This window comes from Pleurodeles waltl, chromosome 10 (genome assembly GCF_031143425.1).
Source record: "Pleurodeles waltl isolate 20211129_DDA chromosome 10, aPleWal1.hap1.20221129, whole genome shotgun sequence".
NCBI classification, from domain to species: Eukaryota; Metazoa; Chordata; class Amphibia; order Caudata; family Salamandridae; genus Pleurodeles; species Pleurodeles waltl.
This window is the reverse complement of record NC_090449.1, coordinates 37859619-37874511: the sequence shown is the minus strand read 5'-3', so window position 1 is coordinate 37874511 and position 14893 is coordinate 37859619. Positions and strand designations below refer to the sequence as shown.

Below are 14893 nucleotides of genomic sequence, written 5' to 3'. Positions count from 1 at the left end.
TGGCGGTCTCGAAGGAGCTGTTGATGGTCATACGGAGGTGGAGGGCGATGATGGGGCTTGCTCTGTCAAATACGTGGTGGGGGCAGGGGTCGGAGGGTGATCCGGAGTGGATGGTGCTCATGGTTTTGATGGTGTCCTCGTCATTGATGTTGGTCCGGGAGAGCAGGAGGTTGGTGCAGCTGGGTGTGTAGGGGTTTTTGGTGGCTGTGGTGGTTGTGGGGGTCGCAGTGTTGAAGCTGTCGTAGATGTCCGTGATCTTAGGTTGAAGAAGGTGGAGAGGGAGTCACAGAGGTCTTGTGAGGGAGGGGGAGGTCGATTGAGCAGGACTTGGGGTTGGCGAGTTCCTTGACGATGCTGAAGAGCTCTTTTCTGTTGTGTGCGTTGTTGTCGATGCGATCCTAGTAGAAGGTTCTCTTGGTGGTCCGGATTAGTTTGTGGTGCTTGCGGATGGCTATCTTGAGGGCGGCGTGGTTGCTCTCTGTTTGTTCGTGGTGCCACATCTTCTCGATTCTTCAGCACTTGGAGGCCTGAAGGTCGGCGGTGAACCAGATGGCCTTAGTGCTGGTGCGGTTGTTGGAGGGTTTCCCGATTTGGGTGAGGGTGTTGGCACAGTCGTCTATCCATTGTCGGAGGTTGAGGGTGGCTGTGTTGGGGTCAGTGGTGATGGGTGGCGGGGCACGGGTGAGGATGGAGATCAGCTGGTCTTCAGTAATCTTGTTCCAACTGTGGCAGAGGATCTGTTGTGGGTGGTGGTGTGTGGCGGGTTTCTGGAAGGTAAAGTGGACGCAGCGGTGGTCGGTCCAATGGAGTTCGGAGGTATGGCTGAAGGTGATGTGGCTGCTGGCAGAGAAGACTGGGTTAAGCGTGTGGCCGGCGGAGTGGGTGGGCGTCGTGACAATTTGTTTGAGCTCGAGGTTGTCGATCGAGGCGGTGGTGTTGCTGTCGTTGGCGTTCGAGGTGAAAATTCAGGTTGCTGAAGAGGATGTAGTCTGTAGAGGCCAGGGCGTGGGTGCTGATTAAGTCGGTGATGGAGTCACTGAACTGTGGCCGGGGGGGCCTGTAGACGAGGGTTCCTCTGAGTGGGGTGTTGGCGTTGATGTAAATCTGGAAATGTAAGTGTTCGGCGGCGTCAAGGGCGTCATCGGTCGAGATTCTGATGGTGTTTTTGTGGACTATGGCGATCCCTCCTCCCGGTCTGTTGGAGCGGTCTCTGTGGGTGATCTTACAGCCTTTAGGGATGGCTATGGCGATGTCGGGTTCCGAGGAGGGGTTCATCCATGATTCGGTGAGGAAGGCGACATCCGGGGATAATGAGGTGAGTAGGTCCCAGAGTTCCACGGCGTGCTTGTGGACAGAGCGGGAGTTGAGGAGGATGCAGCTGAGGTGGTTGCGTTTGGTTCTGGTGTGGTGTTTGGCGGCTTGGGGGCATGAGAAGCTGCAGTTCCTGCAGGTGAAGGGTCCGTGGGTGATCTTCTGGGAGGCTTGGAAGCAGAAGGCAGAGCGGCCTGTGTTGAGGGCGAGGAGGTCGTTGGCATTGTAGCAGCATCAGGCGGCATGGGGGACTCGAGGCCAGGGGCCCTGGTGCTGGGTGCGGTCCAGGCGCAGACGGGCTTGCCTCTGGTGCACAGCGGCTGCCATTAAGAAAGGGAGGTGGGAGGGAGGAGTAGCCGGGAGGTGGGAGCGGTAAACGAATGGGGACGCTGTGGGGGCAGGAACGCAGCAGGAAAAGGGAACTGAGAGACCGGCTAAGAAAGCTGAAAATGGCAGAAAACTAGAGAAAAAAGGCAAAAGGGCTCACAGAAAAGGGAAAGGCGTCTGAAAACAGAGATACAGAGCAAAAAAGGCACAATAAGAAAGACAATTACAGGACAGACAAACAATACGGCAACCACTAGAAACCAGGGATGAGGCGCAGGTTGGTGCCTGCGGGTGGTGGAGGGCCTCGAACGCCCGGCAGCAGAGAGGGTGGGGTAGAGGGCACGGACACAGTCAGGAGGAGCTGCGCGGTGTGGAGAGAGAAACCCAAACTAAGATCAGGTCAAGGGTCTAGCAGCCACTGGGGAGTCGACAGACTTTGGGGGGCCCACCTGGAGATTTATTACACACTATGAGGATATCACTCCACGCAGTCAAAACCCAGGTGACCCATCTTATCCTCAGTGGATTACTCTGTGTGACCTGGACCTGAGAACAATGGGGTGCCTCCTGGTCCTGTTCAGGCCTGGGATTCCGCATAGTCCATTTTGCTGTGGTTTCCTCCGTGATCTACTAGTGGCCCCAGTGTGAGGCTGAAAACTGAACACGCACATTCAATATACTTCTTACTCCAACAGAAAAGAACCAACCCCTTTGTGAAAAGTTACTTTTTTACTCTGCATTTCCAAATGGTAGTCTAGAATATAGATGTTGCACTAGACGCTTGAGGTGAGACTGCATGGGCAGTTTGTAAAAGTTTGCATTGGTGGGCCCTATGCAAAGTAAGACTGAATGTAGCTGCTGTGCCGCGCTTTTATGCTTCATCCACTAGAGTGCCTGATTTGTATTTGCTGGCTTGGATCCGGAAATAGTACAATTTCAGCAGTAATTGTGTGAACTATGTTTCTAAGCTGATGTTTTCACCTAGGAACTCTAAGAATTTGTGTAGGGCACCTTGGCATCCATTAGCAAGAGTCATCTATAACAACCAAATGCAATGACTAAAAAGAATAAGAATCCCAAGACACCTTCAATAAAGCAAGTGTTGGCCTCAGCTAATGCTGACAAACTTGAATCTTTTGATTGAATTCCCCATTACTCAGGTGACAATCATAGTAGACTTAATATCCCCGTCTACAAAGGGAGACATTCAGTTGCTCATACAAGAGCTAAGCAAAGAGATATCCTCATTTCATCTGGATGTCTATAAATTTCTACCTGACCTTGATTATCATCTCTAAAGGATGGAAACAAGAGTAGACCTTCTGTAGATGATATTGGCTGAACACTCTCATGAACAAAATGAAATGCACAAAAGAATGCTGGCCCTTGCAAAGCACCAACAGGAGCTTCAAGACAAAACAGACGGTGAAGAAAAAAGGTCAAGGCGAAACAATTTAAGGATTAGAGGTATCAGCTCAAATATAATAAACAGATGTCTGAACATGTCCAGAAAAAACTTTGAAACTATTCTTAATACATCTGAAAAAAGTGAAATAATCCTGTACTGGACCCTATTCAACTTTCCAACGTCAAAGGAAAGTTCTCCCAGATGTTTTGGTTCGGATCCACTTTTATCAGATGAAAGAAGAATTTCTCACTGCAGCAAGATGAATAGACAATATGCAATTTAAAGGAGACTCTTTACCCATTTTCTAAAATGTTTCTTTTTACCCCTGGTGGTGTAAGTTGAAAGCATTACAACTCATTTGCAAATTGAAAACATACTCCTTCATTGGGGATTTTCATTCCATCGCTTGTTTAGCTACAAAAGGACAACAGCGTTCAGTTGCTTCTAAACAAGAGGTGCAACAGGTACTTGAGTAACTAAACATTGGTGGCGAAGACTCAGGATCCGGTCAAGTTAAGGCTCTTGGCAGAGACAGCAAACAAATAAAAATACAAGCATTGGCAATACCAATAAGTCTGGTTTAAAGGAATGTTGTATGGTAATGTGAAGCATTACAAGTACACAACACTGGAATGTATATGAATTTGTGTCAAAGAAAATAACTGTAGAATAATATTGGTGTATGTTAAAAGGTCAGGTGATAGTTGCATTGTCAAGCCAGACCTAAAAACCAATGCCTGTTAATGACTGACCTCCTCCCATCTGTACTGCTGCCAGAGAAAAACATTACAAATTATCTAGTTATCTAAGACACTTTAACTGCACTACAGGTTCATGTGTGAAACTATGAAAGTTCAATCTCAGGCAGTCGGATCAAGAAGCAAAATGGCCAGAGCTATGGGGAGGGGAAGCACGTTTTTGTGGAAGCACACAGTCAAATCAAAACATGTACCCCTGTCTTCCAACATGTAGGCAGAGCCAAAACCCTTCTCCTGGTGATTCTCACATAGTTGTATGATGACAGCTGTGCTATCAAACCAGACCACTGAAAGAAAAGTGAGGCATCCCCACTTAATACAAGATAAAGAGTCGAGAGAGGCATTCTTTATGGACAAATTACACGCAGAGGCCCTATCATGCTGCAAGCCTAGTTGGCTCATTTATGATTAGTGTGAAGTTACATTTGAGCACCAGATACACTTGTTTCTAATCTGCTCTTTAAACCAATATTTTTCTTAGTTTATTGGAGTCACTTATGAGGTAAATCCCTATTATATAATTTAGTTTATTGCATAAAGGAATCACAATCCAGGTATGGGCCATATCACAGGTATCTGCCTCTCTCTCTGCCTGAAAGAGCCCAATTGTCGTAATGTATGGTCCCCTGTATTTCTGTTTTTGTATGCATTGTTTGTAATTACAATAATTTCTTTGTTTCCTCTTTCCATCCCAAGTTCTTGTCTTTCCTTGTTCCTGATGCAGGAACATCAAAATGTTCTCTAGAGAAATTGCTCAACAGGCATGGGGTACAAGTTTACGGGAGGCTCATGTAAACAATATGGATTCATTAGTGATAGCCAGGTAAGAGTTGTCCAAATTACTCAGAACAGACAATATCTTTCCTACCAATTTTAATAGTCTAAACACCCACTTGAAACACAGGACCCTAGTGAAATGGTAAGATGCTCAGGAAATAATATTGCCCTCCTGCAAGAAACACATTTACTGTATCGCGATACACACATATTGAGGTCCACAAAATACCTTCTACAGTTTCACTCCTTAGTACCCACTAAAACAAAGAAAGTATCAATATTATTTAGAAGAGGGTTCTTATATGCTCCAAAAGACACACAGTGGAATAGATGTACGATTTCGCCTTATCAAGGGCAAGTTGGAGAACAAAGAAATAACTCTTGTGAATGTTTATGACCAAATGAGACTAGAGAGGCTTTTTTTCTGATTTGGTCCCTCATCTATTATGCTTTGCCCAAGGTCTTCTGATAATGGTTGGGGACTCCAATGCTACATTTTATCCAGCACAGGACTGATCATGCTTGACAAGTGTGCACACTAACACCCGCAGTCTTTGATACAATGACTGATAGAATTATATTTGGTTGACATCTCGTGCCAATGCTCATCCGAAAGAATGCAGCTATATGTCCTACTCTAATGTTCATAGAACATCTTTAAGGCTAGATTACTTGTTTATAGAACAGGGGGTTATTCACACAACTTTGTCTTGTAAAACACGGATGCAGATTCTCTCTCAGCATGCCCCAGTGATCTTTGCTTTCGATGATTCAGTGTTCACAATGCCGACTTATACGGCACAGAGACCCTTGAACGAGATAGCATTCTAGGATGTAGGCCATCATTCAGTTAGAGAAACTATAGAAAATTATTTCTGTGATAATACAGAGGGTGAGGGTTCCAGGGACACAATATGGGATGCAGCTAAAGTGCTCATTTGAGGGAACTCATTTCTCATACGGCCACATTTTTCCCTTGAACCAAGCTAATAAAATAAACTTAGAATAAAAAGTAAGGGAGCTTAAATTACAAAAGGAGGCTCAGGATCGAGAAGCATTTCCAGGGAGATCCAGCTTGCAAGAAGTGATGTGGAGTAAATTCTGAAGGGTGAAACAGCTTGCAAAATGCAGGGAACAATTTAACAATGCTATGCAAAGGGGTGAAGGCCAGTCGATTACCGGCCCTTAAATTGAAAATGAAATCTTTGCTCAATAATGTCAGACATATTATAGATACCTCAGGGAATACAGAAGTGTCACCCAAAGTTGCTATTCAGAGTTTCCACATTTTTTTCACTCAGATTTATATAAAGTTAAGAAGTACCTGAATTTGTGCAAATTGACTGTCTACACAACATCAGATTCCTTCCAGTCTAAGAGAAAGTAGATCTTGCCGATGATTACATTACACCCGATGAAGTCAGATATTCCGTAGACACCCTCCTCAATAATAAGGCTCCAGACTCCGCTGTCTTCACAGCTATACTTAGCTATACTTGATGAAGTCTTTGAAAACCTACTTAGGGTGCCATTGGGAAAGTCTCCAATTACTATCTGACATCTCAAAAAGTCTCTGATACAATGATGGCATCAGAAACAATCCTGATATTATAATCTAACAAAGACCTCAAAAAAGAAGGGTCATATTGGCCAATCGCTTTACTTATTGATGTCAACATTTATCTTAAAATTCTAATATACCATTTGGAAGATCTTTGGCCCTTTCTGATCTGTCCAGCACAGTCAGGGTTCACTAAGATTAGACAACCAGTAGCTAATGGTAGTTTGGTCCCAGATTTGAGAGATGTGGTGACGTGACCAGGACAACATTTGAAATGCTCCTTCTCTCGTTAGACATGGAAAATGTTTTTTGACAGAGTCGATTGGACATTTTTTACTCAACTTTTAGAAAAAAGAGACCTAGGACATAACATCACCTATTACATATTGGTGAACTTCCTCAACCCAAATACTAGACTTTAGGTCAATGAAGTGAAGACTCTGTCCTTAGCATTCTCAAAAGACACGAATTAGGGATTTCCCATCTCACTCCCTGTTCTCTCAAGTCATGGAGCCATTGTTCCAATAAATAACCCTTGTAATCATGACGTAATTCTGGGTCCTAACACTTATGCATCAGCACTTTGTGCAGATGATAATATCTGCTGTATTACACAATATGAACAATCCTTCCTTCACCTAACTTGAGACCTCTGTAACTTTAGTGGGGCCTCTGGATTTCTCAGTATCTACGCAAAATCTATAACTACTCAACGTCTATAAGCTTAAGTATCCCTGAACTCCCAGACGTGATGATAACTGCTGCTCAGTTTCAGAAATTCAAGATTTCATTCTTCCCTCTACAATCCCTGGAGTCACATTACAGCCCCTTTAGCCCAATTATACACATTTACTCCCCAACCCTTATTTGATATTGTATTTAAAGATAACTACCATTGCGGAAAATTGGAAACACATCATTTTGACGCTTTGCGGCCATAAAAATGAATTTCCTCCCCTGGTTTTTATATGTATGTCCCGCTCGTGTTACCACCTACCACTCTGCAAAATATACAAACAACATTGATAGCATTTATATGGGAGTAATAAAACCCCTAAAACATCTAAAAAAAACTCTATTTAAACGTGGTTTATCTTTCCCACATTTGGAGACCTACGTTTGAGCTACACAACTAGGACCTCTACTAGATATAAACTCTGAGAAGCTATGCATGTAGGTAGAAAACAGATATGCAAAGCTGCTCCTACATGTTCTCCTAAGGCTACCTCTTAAATTGTGTGGTGCAGAAAATCATTTAATGCCAACCAAATCCACCATGAGGTACTGGACGGTGACATCAAGATATAGTGGGTGGGTGGGGGCTAGGTTTCCTTCACTACTCTCTTAACAACCCTGACTTTCTAGCTGGTGTGCAGGATAGGGGCTTTAGAGGCTGGTTTGATGCCTCCATGGTGACACCATGACAAGGGAAGATTAGATCTCAGGCATCATGCTTTGGTAGATTTGGCAAATCCCTAGAATCAACAGCTTTAGTTATACACAGATAGAGCATTGGGCTCTGCAACAGCAGCAGAGGGAAGTGGTGCTCATGGACTTTACCCCAATGGAATTCTTCTTAAAACATGGGTTACCGAAGAGGGGGATATGAAATCTGTATAGATTCCTTAACAACCAACATCAGTGGACGAAATGACCATGTGCGTCCATATGCGAAACTTAACTGGTGGTGCAGACAGCACAGGGCTCGTGGTTAAACACATGGACCTGAACAGCGATGGCGTCTATTTGTACGCAAAAAGAAGAAAATGGCTATAAGCTTATCTTACGGTGGTATCATACTCCAGCCAGGCTTCATGCAATGTTTGCTCACCGAAGACGTGCTGGAGAGGCTGTGGGGAGTGGGAAATGATGGCTCACATACGGTAGGTTTGTGGCCAAGGCCAGACATTTTGCAAGGAGGCTAAAGAACAAATTAACCTATTAAATGTTATTAAGCTACTTAGAAACCCCCTGATGCTGCTTCTAGGAGACCTGGACGATGACGTGGAGTACCCGTTACCTACCCCCACATGCAAACTTCATACACACTTTTTGCTTCCTGCTCGTTTCACAATAGCTTATGTTTGAAACAACGTAACCCACCCCACAAACATGTACCGATCTAAGGTATAGCACATTTATGGAAATGTGACAGCACTGACAGCACTGGCATCGAATACAATTAACGAGTTTGAGAAAATTTGGACCCCTTTTCGTACATTTATCAAAAATGCAGGTCAACCCAGAGGAGAGCCGGCCACATGTCAGTGGTGTTGCATAGATGAGGGATTTTCAGACCAAGTCCTTCACTGTTTGGGGGGGAGTGAGATGACTTAGCAGCCTTCAGACAATAGTTTTAGCTTCAGGAGGGATTTCTAGTACTGATATCCGGCGTTGACTATGGAGGACTCATTAAGATAAGCATTGACTGCAACTGCCAATTTAGAAATGTTTGTTGTCCTGGACCTCTGTTTTCTATATAAATAAAGCAGCTGTTTTCACATAGCTGTTTGTGTAACAGGACATCCCACTGGGCACATTCTCTGTACCATACAAAAAATGTTAAATAAAGGTTGATAAAAAAAAAATGGCTTGAAAACAAAATACCATAACCCAGCATTGGAATAAGTTAGCACTGTTTCGAATAAACACCGTGTATGGAGAGCATAAGGGGTCAAGATCGGCGCAAGGATTTTTGGCGGTAGCCAAAATAACACTTTTCAGCCCGCCCTAGCAGACAGTAATTTTTATAACCAGCTTATCATTCATTTTAAAAAATAGCTGAGTAAAAACAGAGGAGACTGTCACCACTGCGCGTCTCATACACCCACATAACTTTCACACATCACCGTTATTATAAAAAAAACAAAAAAAAAACTTTACAATTCCCACCATTTGCCCCAACTCTTCCGATGTCTCTGGGACCAGCCTCTCGCGGCATACATTGATGCTTCTGGTTTTGCACAGCAGTCCATGGCTGACCACCGCTCTGCGAGCTCTGGCGTGTTGGAATGTTTTGCAGTGTCTCTTTTGGACAGTAACAGGGTGAGTTCTCCTCTCGGCCTTCCCAGGTCTTCTAGGATCCCAAGTATGGTGACTTGGGGAATGGGTCAATCGGTCGGGCGAGGACTCTCGATAAACTATGCAGGGAGTAGTTTTTAGGTCTGGTTACAGACAGGCTTAGTTGTCTAGTAGACGTTGTATCATCAATTCCGCAAAACAGTACAATAGACAAGAACTGGAAAAGCTAAACTACCTCGCTTATGAGAGCTACTGGCTTTGGCGATGATTGGTATCCAAGCTGTGCAGCAGTGCAGTTTCTATGCAGCATGGCTAAAATATTTTTTTTTAAAAGCACTAAGACCTGAACAATAGGTAATGTCTTTTTTTTTTTTTAAAGTGTGAATTAGTTATTGCCGTGTTATGGAGCTTTGTTGAAATTATTTTCAGCCATGTGCTCTCCCATCCCCTCTCGCCTGTTCTGTCCCCCCCACCTGCGTCCTCGGTGACAGACCCCTGCACCAAACAGTGAAATGCATTGACAGAAACCACTGTGATGGTGATCCTGCCAATGCTTTATAAATGGCTGCCAGCTTGGCGGCCTTTCATAAATCTGGCGGTTGGGACATTCACCAGGGCGATGGAGGAATTTACTGTCGCCCAACCGCCAAAGTATGAATGAGCCCTTTACATGATTGCCTCACTGTCCCTCTTAGCTATAGACTGTCTAATTGAGCCGATGCTGCTTCTAGCCAGACCCAAAAAATTGAATCCGTTTATGAACCGGCCTCTACAGTCTTTCCCTATGTTTGAATATTGGCAAGAGAAGTGATGGAATTTTTAAGATTGAAAAAACGCCTAAATTTTTGTATTTGAATTTTCTGCATGTAACCATATACCACCAAATGTTGTTTTGTGTAATTTTTTTTATTTATTTCAGGCCCCTGTAACACGTATGAAGGCGGTGACGGCTGGCCTGACAATCAGAAGTCCATGGCAGGCGAGGACTGTAACACCAGCGAGAATACAGCTCTGATTCCACAGCCAAGCCCAGGAGAGAGAACTGGGATAGGTAACTGGGCAGGCTACGTATGCCCAAATCTGCCCTTTGTATTTCTCAGCTGGCCTTTAGGGTCTGTGCTGGATTCTTAGGAGCATGATGTGGCTAGATAGAAGTTTTTCCATCATACTCTGTGACACTTTGCCACCCTCATTACTCTAAGATGGATCACGTTAATTGTTTGTGAGGTCCACCTAGTGTCATCTACTCTGTGTGGTTACCTTGTATTACCTAACCATACCGGCAGGTAATGTACATCCCAGATTAGACTAGAAAAGGCGTTACCAGTCTTCGTGGGCTTTGGTCTTCTATGATCTTGTCCGACACGGGGCCCGGCGTCTGAGTGTCTAGCTTTAACAAGACTGTAAAACCCTAGTTATTGGTCCAGATAATAGATTCTGTGCTCCAATCAGAGATGAATAGAGCTTTGACAGATGGAAGATTCTACACTCGAATATCAATATAGGAAGTTGGCCGACTGATTCGGCAGGGACGGTGCTCTGCATTTTGAGTTGGACCCTGAAACCATCATGACAGATATATCAATGTCATTTCTCTATTGTGAATTATAGTCCACCAGCTCTCTGATTTTCTATATTCAAGGTAGGCTGGCTTCCTAACTATATCCATGGGGCTTCCACTGCAATTGTCTCCGATACCTGACCTGATGAAGACCCCGCACACACAAATATTTCTTGATGGGGTGAAACATTGACTGCATTGTTTTGGATTAATGACTAGTTAAGCATTAAACACATTTTTTAAATAAAAAAAAGTTATGTTGGTTTTTAATTGACTGTCAATGACTCACTCTTGGTGTTGGTTGCAGACCTTCTTCATTTGGGCTCTGCTCTATCACCTTCACTGTTTGATGTGGCAACCTGACTAAAGTATTTTATTTGAGTTCTTTCGGTCTAGAGATCTAGGCCATTTTGAGTAACAAAGATAACAATCAAACATGATAAAATAGTATTTGTTAAAAAAAACAAGATAACAATAAAAAAACAGTAATAATCAGGACAGTATAACAATAAGATCAACAGGACTAAGTATTTGATTATAGATAAAAAGTACAATAAATAAGACATGGCTAAAATATTAAGAATAAAAAAGATAAAAGATAAAATATAAAATTCTGTCTGACAAACCAATGTGTGCAATTGTTTCCCCGTAAGACCTGGCCCTCGTCAAAAATAAAATAACAGTTGAGACTCCTTCTGTCGACTAATGACAGGATGGCTCACATGCCCTTTGAAACAATAAGCCTACGCCGGATGTACCAGGCCTCCGCTAAAAATTTGGTAACTGTAATAGCTACCACGGAGGATGAGTCGTATGTACAGATTCTGGTGGCGTTTGCTCTATCATGTAATGACATATTTTTGCAGAGGGGAATGATCCACCTGACTAAAGTAAATATTCCTGTTGAATCAAATAAATCCTATTTAAATACTGTTGTGAATAGATTTCACGGTTTGGTGGTCATCAGCTGAAATTTCTTGCATATAATAATACTATATTATCAAATTTGGGGATTAAGGTCCTGAGTAATCAAATGTCAGTCTGCACATCTGGTGAGAATTGAGAAATGAGTCTGTTGAGAATTCCCAAGCATTGTTTGAGGTTCAGATTGGGAGTAAAGTGCAAGCTTTCTGGGGTTCCTCTCCTCTCTTCTGGGATCGCTAGTATGGTGGCCTGGAGGATGGGACAATCGGTCGGGCGAGGACTCTCCTACGTCCGGACTAACACTAATATCTTTTTTCAAACGTGATATAGTGATAGCCACGTAATAGAGATTTCCTTTTTTAAATGTTAGCCATGTGCTTGCCCATCCCCTCTCTCCTGTATTTTCCCCTCTACCCGAGACATGGGTGATAGAGACCTGCACTAAACAGCGAAACAGGAACCGCTGTGATGGCAGTTCCTGTCAGTGCTTTATAAGTGACTGCCCGCTTGGCAGTCATTTATAAATCTGACGGTTGGGACCTCTGCCAGGAAGAAGGAGAAATTTACTCTGTCTCCCTGGTAGAACAGCAGCCCGACTGCCAAAATATAAATCGGGCTTTTAGTTTACTGTACATGAGTGCCTCACTCTTTCTCATAGCTTTAGACTCAGCTGGTGACTGCAAGACTTGGGCTGTGCTTTCCTTGTTGAACAGTATGTACACTGATGTAGGTGATCTCCATTACAGCTCAGATACACTCAGGTCACTTCCAGAGCATGCAATTTCAGAAATCCCTGCAAAATTGTATGTTGCTGTTTGGGCGCTATCCCTCCCCTGACACTATGGCCTTTTTCAGGCAATTTGTTTCAGTTTGGCTCCCTCTTGTGGCTATTTGTGGTGCTGCTGCATGGCAGCTTTCTCTGGTGGCCTTAATGTAGCGCCAGCTGTTATTTCTTCTTGTAATACTGTGGTGCCCTCCATCTGAAGCTTCTGAGTGGTGCACACCTGCAAGAGCTCAGGAATTTCAACATTCTTCTTTTGTAGACTCCTCCCTACCTCAGGAAGCAAGCCCTGCTGTCATCACCCCCCCTTGCTGCAGCAAAGATGTCCCTCCTCCATACAGCAGCGGTAAAGAGAAAGGTGGTGGGACCCAGCCGGTGTGCCAGCCGCCGCGGCCCACAGCAGCCCGCGTACTGCCAACGAAGGTGCGGATCGGCTCCAGCTCCTCCGTCTGCACCAAGAGCAGCAGGAAGAGCCAGAGCAGCTACAAGTCAGCGGCGTCCCAGATCCAGGAAGTGGCAGGCGATGGTGAGTACCCTATGCTCGTTTTTAACTCCACGCATGCCCTGGGAACCACAGCTGAGCCACTCCCCCGCCAAGGGAACCTGGTGGCCATTTTTGGAAAGAGTTCCTGAAATTACAGGTCAATCTGCAGGGAATTGTCATAGTGCTTGTTGCTTCAAATACAGCACAACATAGTATATCAACGAAGGCATATGGAATATCAAGTGAAAAACAAATCAACCCAACTAATCTTGTTAGATGTAACTCAGTACCTTATCCAAAATTTAGGAAGCCATACATATTGCAAGAAATGTTCAGACATGAAGAATCTCTTTCTATAATCTTCATCCCTCTAAATGTTCTAATCGCGAGACTTTCTGGCTAAAGAGTCCTAAGCGATGCTCACACACCTCGAAAATAGTATTCCAGGTCTGTGTTCTTCTATAGGTCCTAGCATTGTATAAGGGCACTCATGGAGCCATCTCTTGGGTCTTTCTGTTTGTGTTGTTGGCGGAATCCCTTTCATAGTCACTCCTGCGCCAAATCCATCTCTTACCCGCCTTGGAACAATTTATTCTCAAGACTTGGACAAATGTGGGGCGTGAAACCAGTTCCAGTTAACCAGTTCCAAATGGTTTCCTTTGGTTGGTAGCATATTTTTTGGTTATCTGCTGAACCTCTGTGGAGAACATTGCAGCTGCTCTAGCTGAATCGTGACACTAGTTACTAGCAGTGTCTGTCAGTGACCTTTGGTTTCACTTGGTATTTTGTTTCACTCAGCAGCTTCTGGTCTGGACATATATAGCTCAATGTACCAAAATCCATGCAGCAAAACTGACTGCAGTTAGAAATCATTTGTAACTGGCCAAATGGAATTTCCTCCGGGGCTAATGTTGTACGCCTGTGTTTTCCTTTTCTCTTGTTGAAACTCAACCATCCTCCTTTTGAAAAAAAAAAAATTCAGCATTTCAACAGGACAAGACTGGTAGCACAACCTTTGAACTTCAAAGCAGCAACCCTCCTTAACTGCATCAGAGCATCACTTGATCACTGCATCACTGCATCACTGCATCTCTAAATCCAGTGCTAGAAACCAGAATGTGATTGGCTGGGATCGTGCAGGTTACACCTCCTTGTTGTAGGGTAGGGAGGAGCTGCAGAGGGCAGGGATGCAGGGACACGGTTATAATATGACTTTTATGAATTCGTGCATCTACACTGATAAAGATTCAGTTTAAATCAGTGAGTATGCTAACCAATGCTGAGCGATTTGCAACATGAAGGTACCCATAGACTGTGGGCAGGGCAATTGGAATTATGAGATTCTGTGGTCGCAGCATTTTCCACATATTTATGGATTTGCTGCATTTGTCACATAATCAATCATCTGCCGCATAATCTGCATATTTTAACAAAAAAATGTTTCTAGGCAAACAGATCAAAAGTTACTAAAAACATGCGGCACAGATTCCTGTGCATTGGAAGGTCCCTCACGAAGTGTGGCTGGTCATCCTTAAATTAGTAATTGCCGCATCTGGGTCTTAAAATGTTGCCCAGACAGTGTTACAATATGTAAACAATGACACAATAATGAAACAAATTGTGACACATTAAACATCATCATTTGCCTTTTCTTGCTGCATAATTTAGTAAACATTGTTACATAATTTGGACCTTTCCTGCCGCATAATTCCAGTGGCCCTAACTAAGAGCCCCTCAGTTAGTATAGTAACTTTTTTTTTTAACTTTGTCATTCATTGCTCTGGACTGATGGAAAAAAAATACAGCTGTCAAGTGGACTCCTGTCATATTGGAGACCCTCAGCTAATTCTGGTTACTAAATAAAATTAAAAAAACTCACATTCTGGCATTCATAGTTTTATTTTTTGTATTATGAGTGTAGGACTACGTATCCCATCATGCAGTGTGCTGATAGTATTTAAAGATGTCTCATATGAGCAT

General features: G+C 43.7%; 1 protein-coding gene across 4 annotated transcripts in view; it reads left to right on the top strand.

The window, feature by feature from the left end:
- LOC138261013 (myoD family inhibitor-like) overlaps positions 1–14893 on the top strand; it is a 193424-nt gene that overhangs the window by 88744 nt on the left and 89787 nt on the right. For all 4 annotated transcript variants that reach the window (XM_069209611.1, XM_069209610.1, XM_069209607.1 and 1 more), the window contains 2 exons: positions 10083–10214; positions 12692–12955. In XM_069209611.1, the coding sequence (XP_069065712.1) occupies positions 10083–10214; positions 12692–12955 (396 nt within the window). The remainder of the gene's footprint in view (positions 1–10082; positions 10215–12691; positions 12956–14893) is intronic.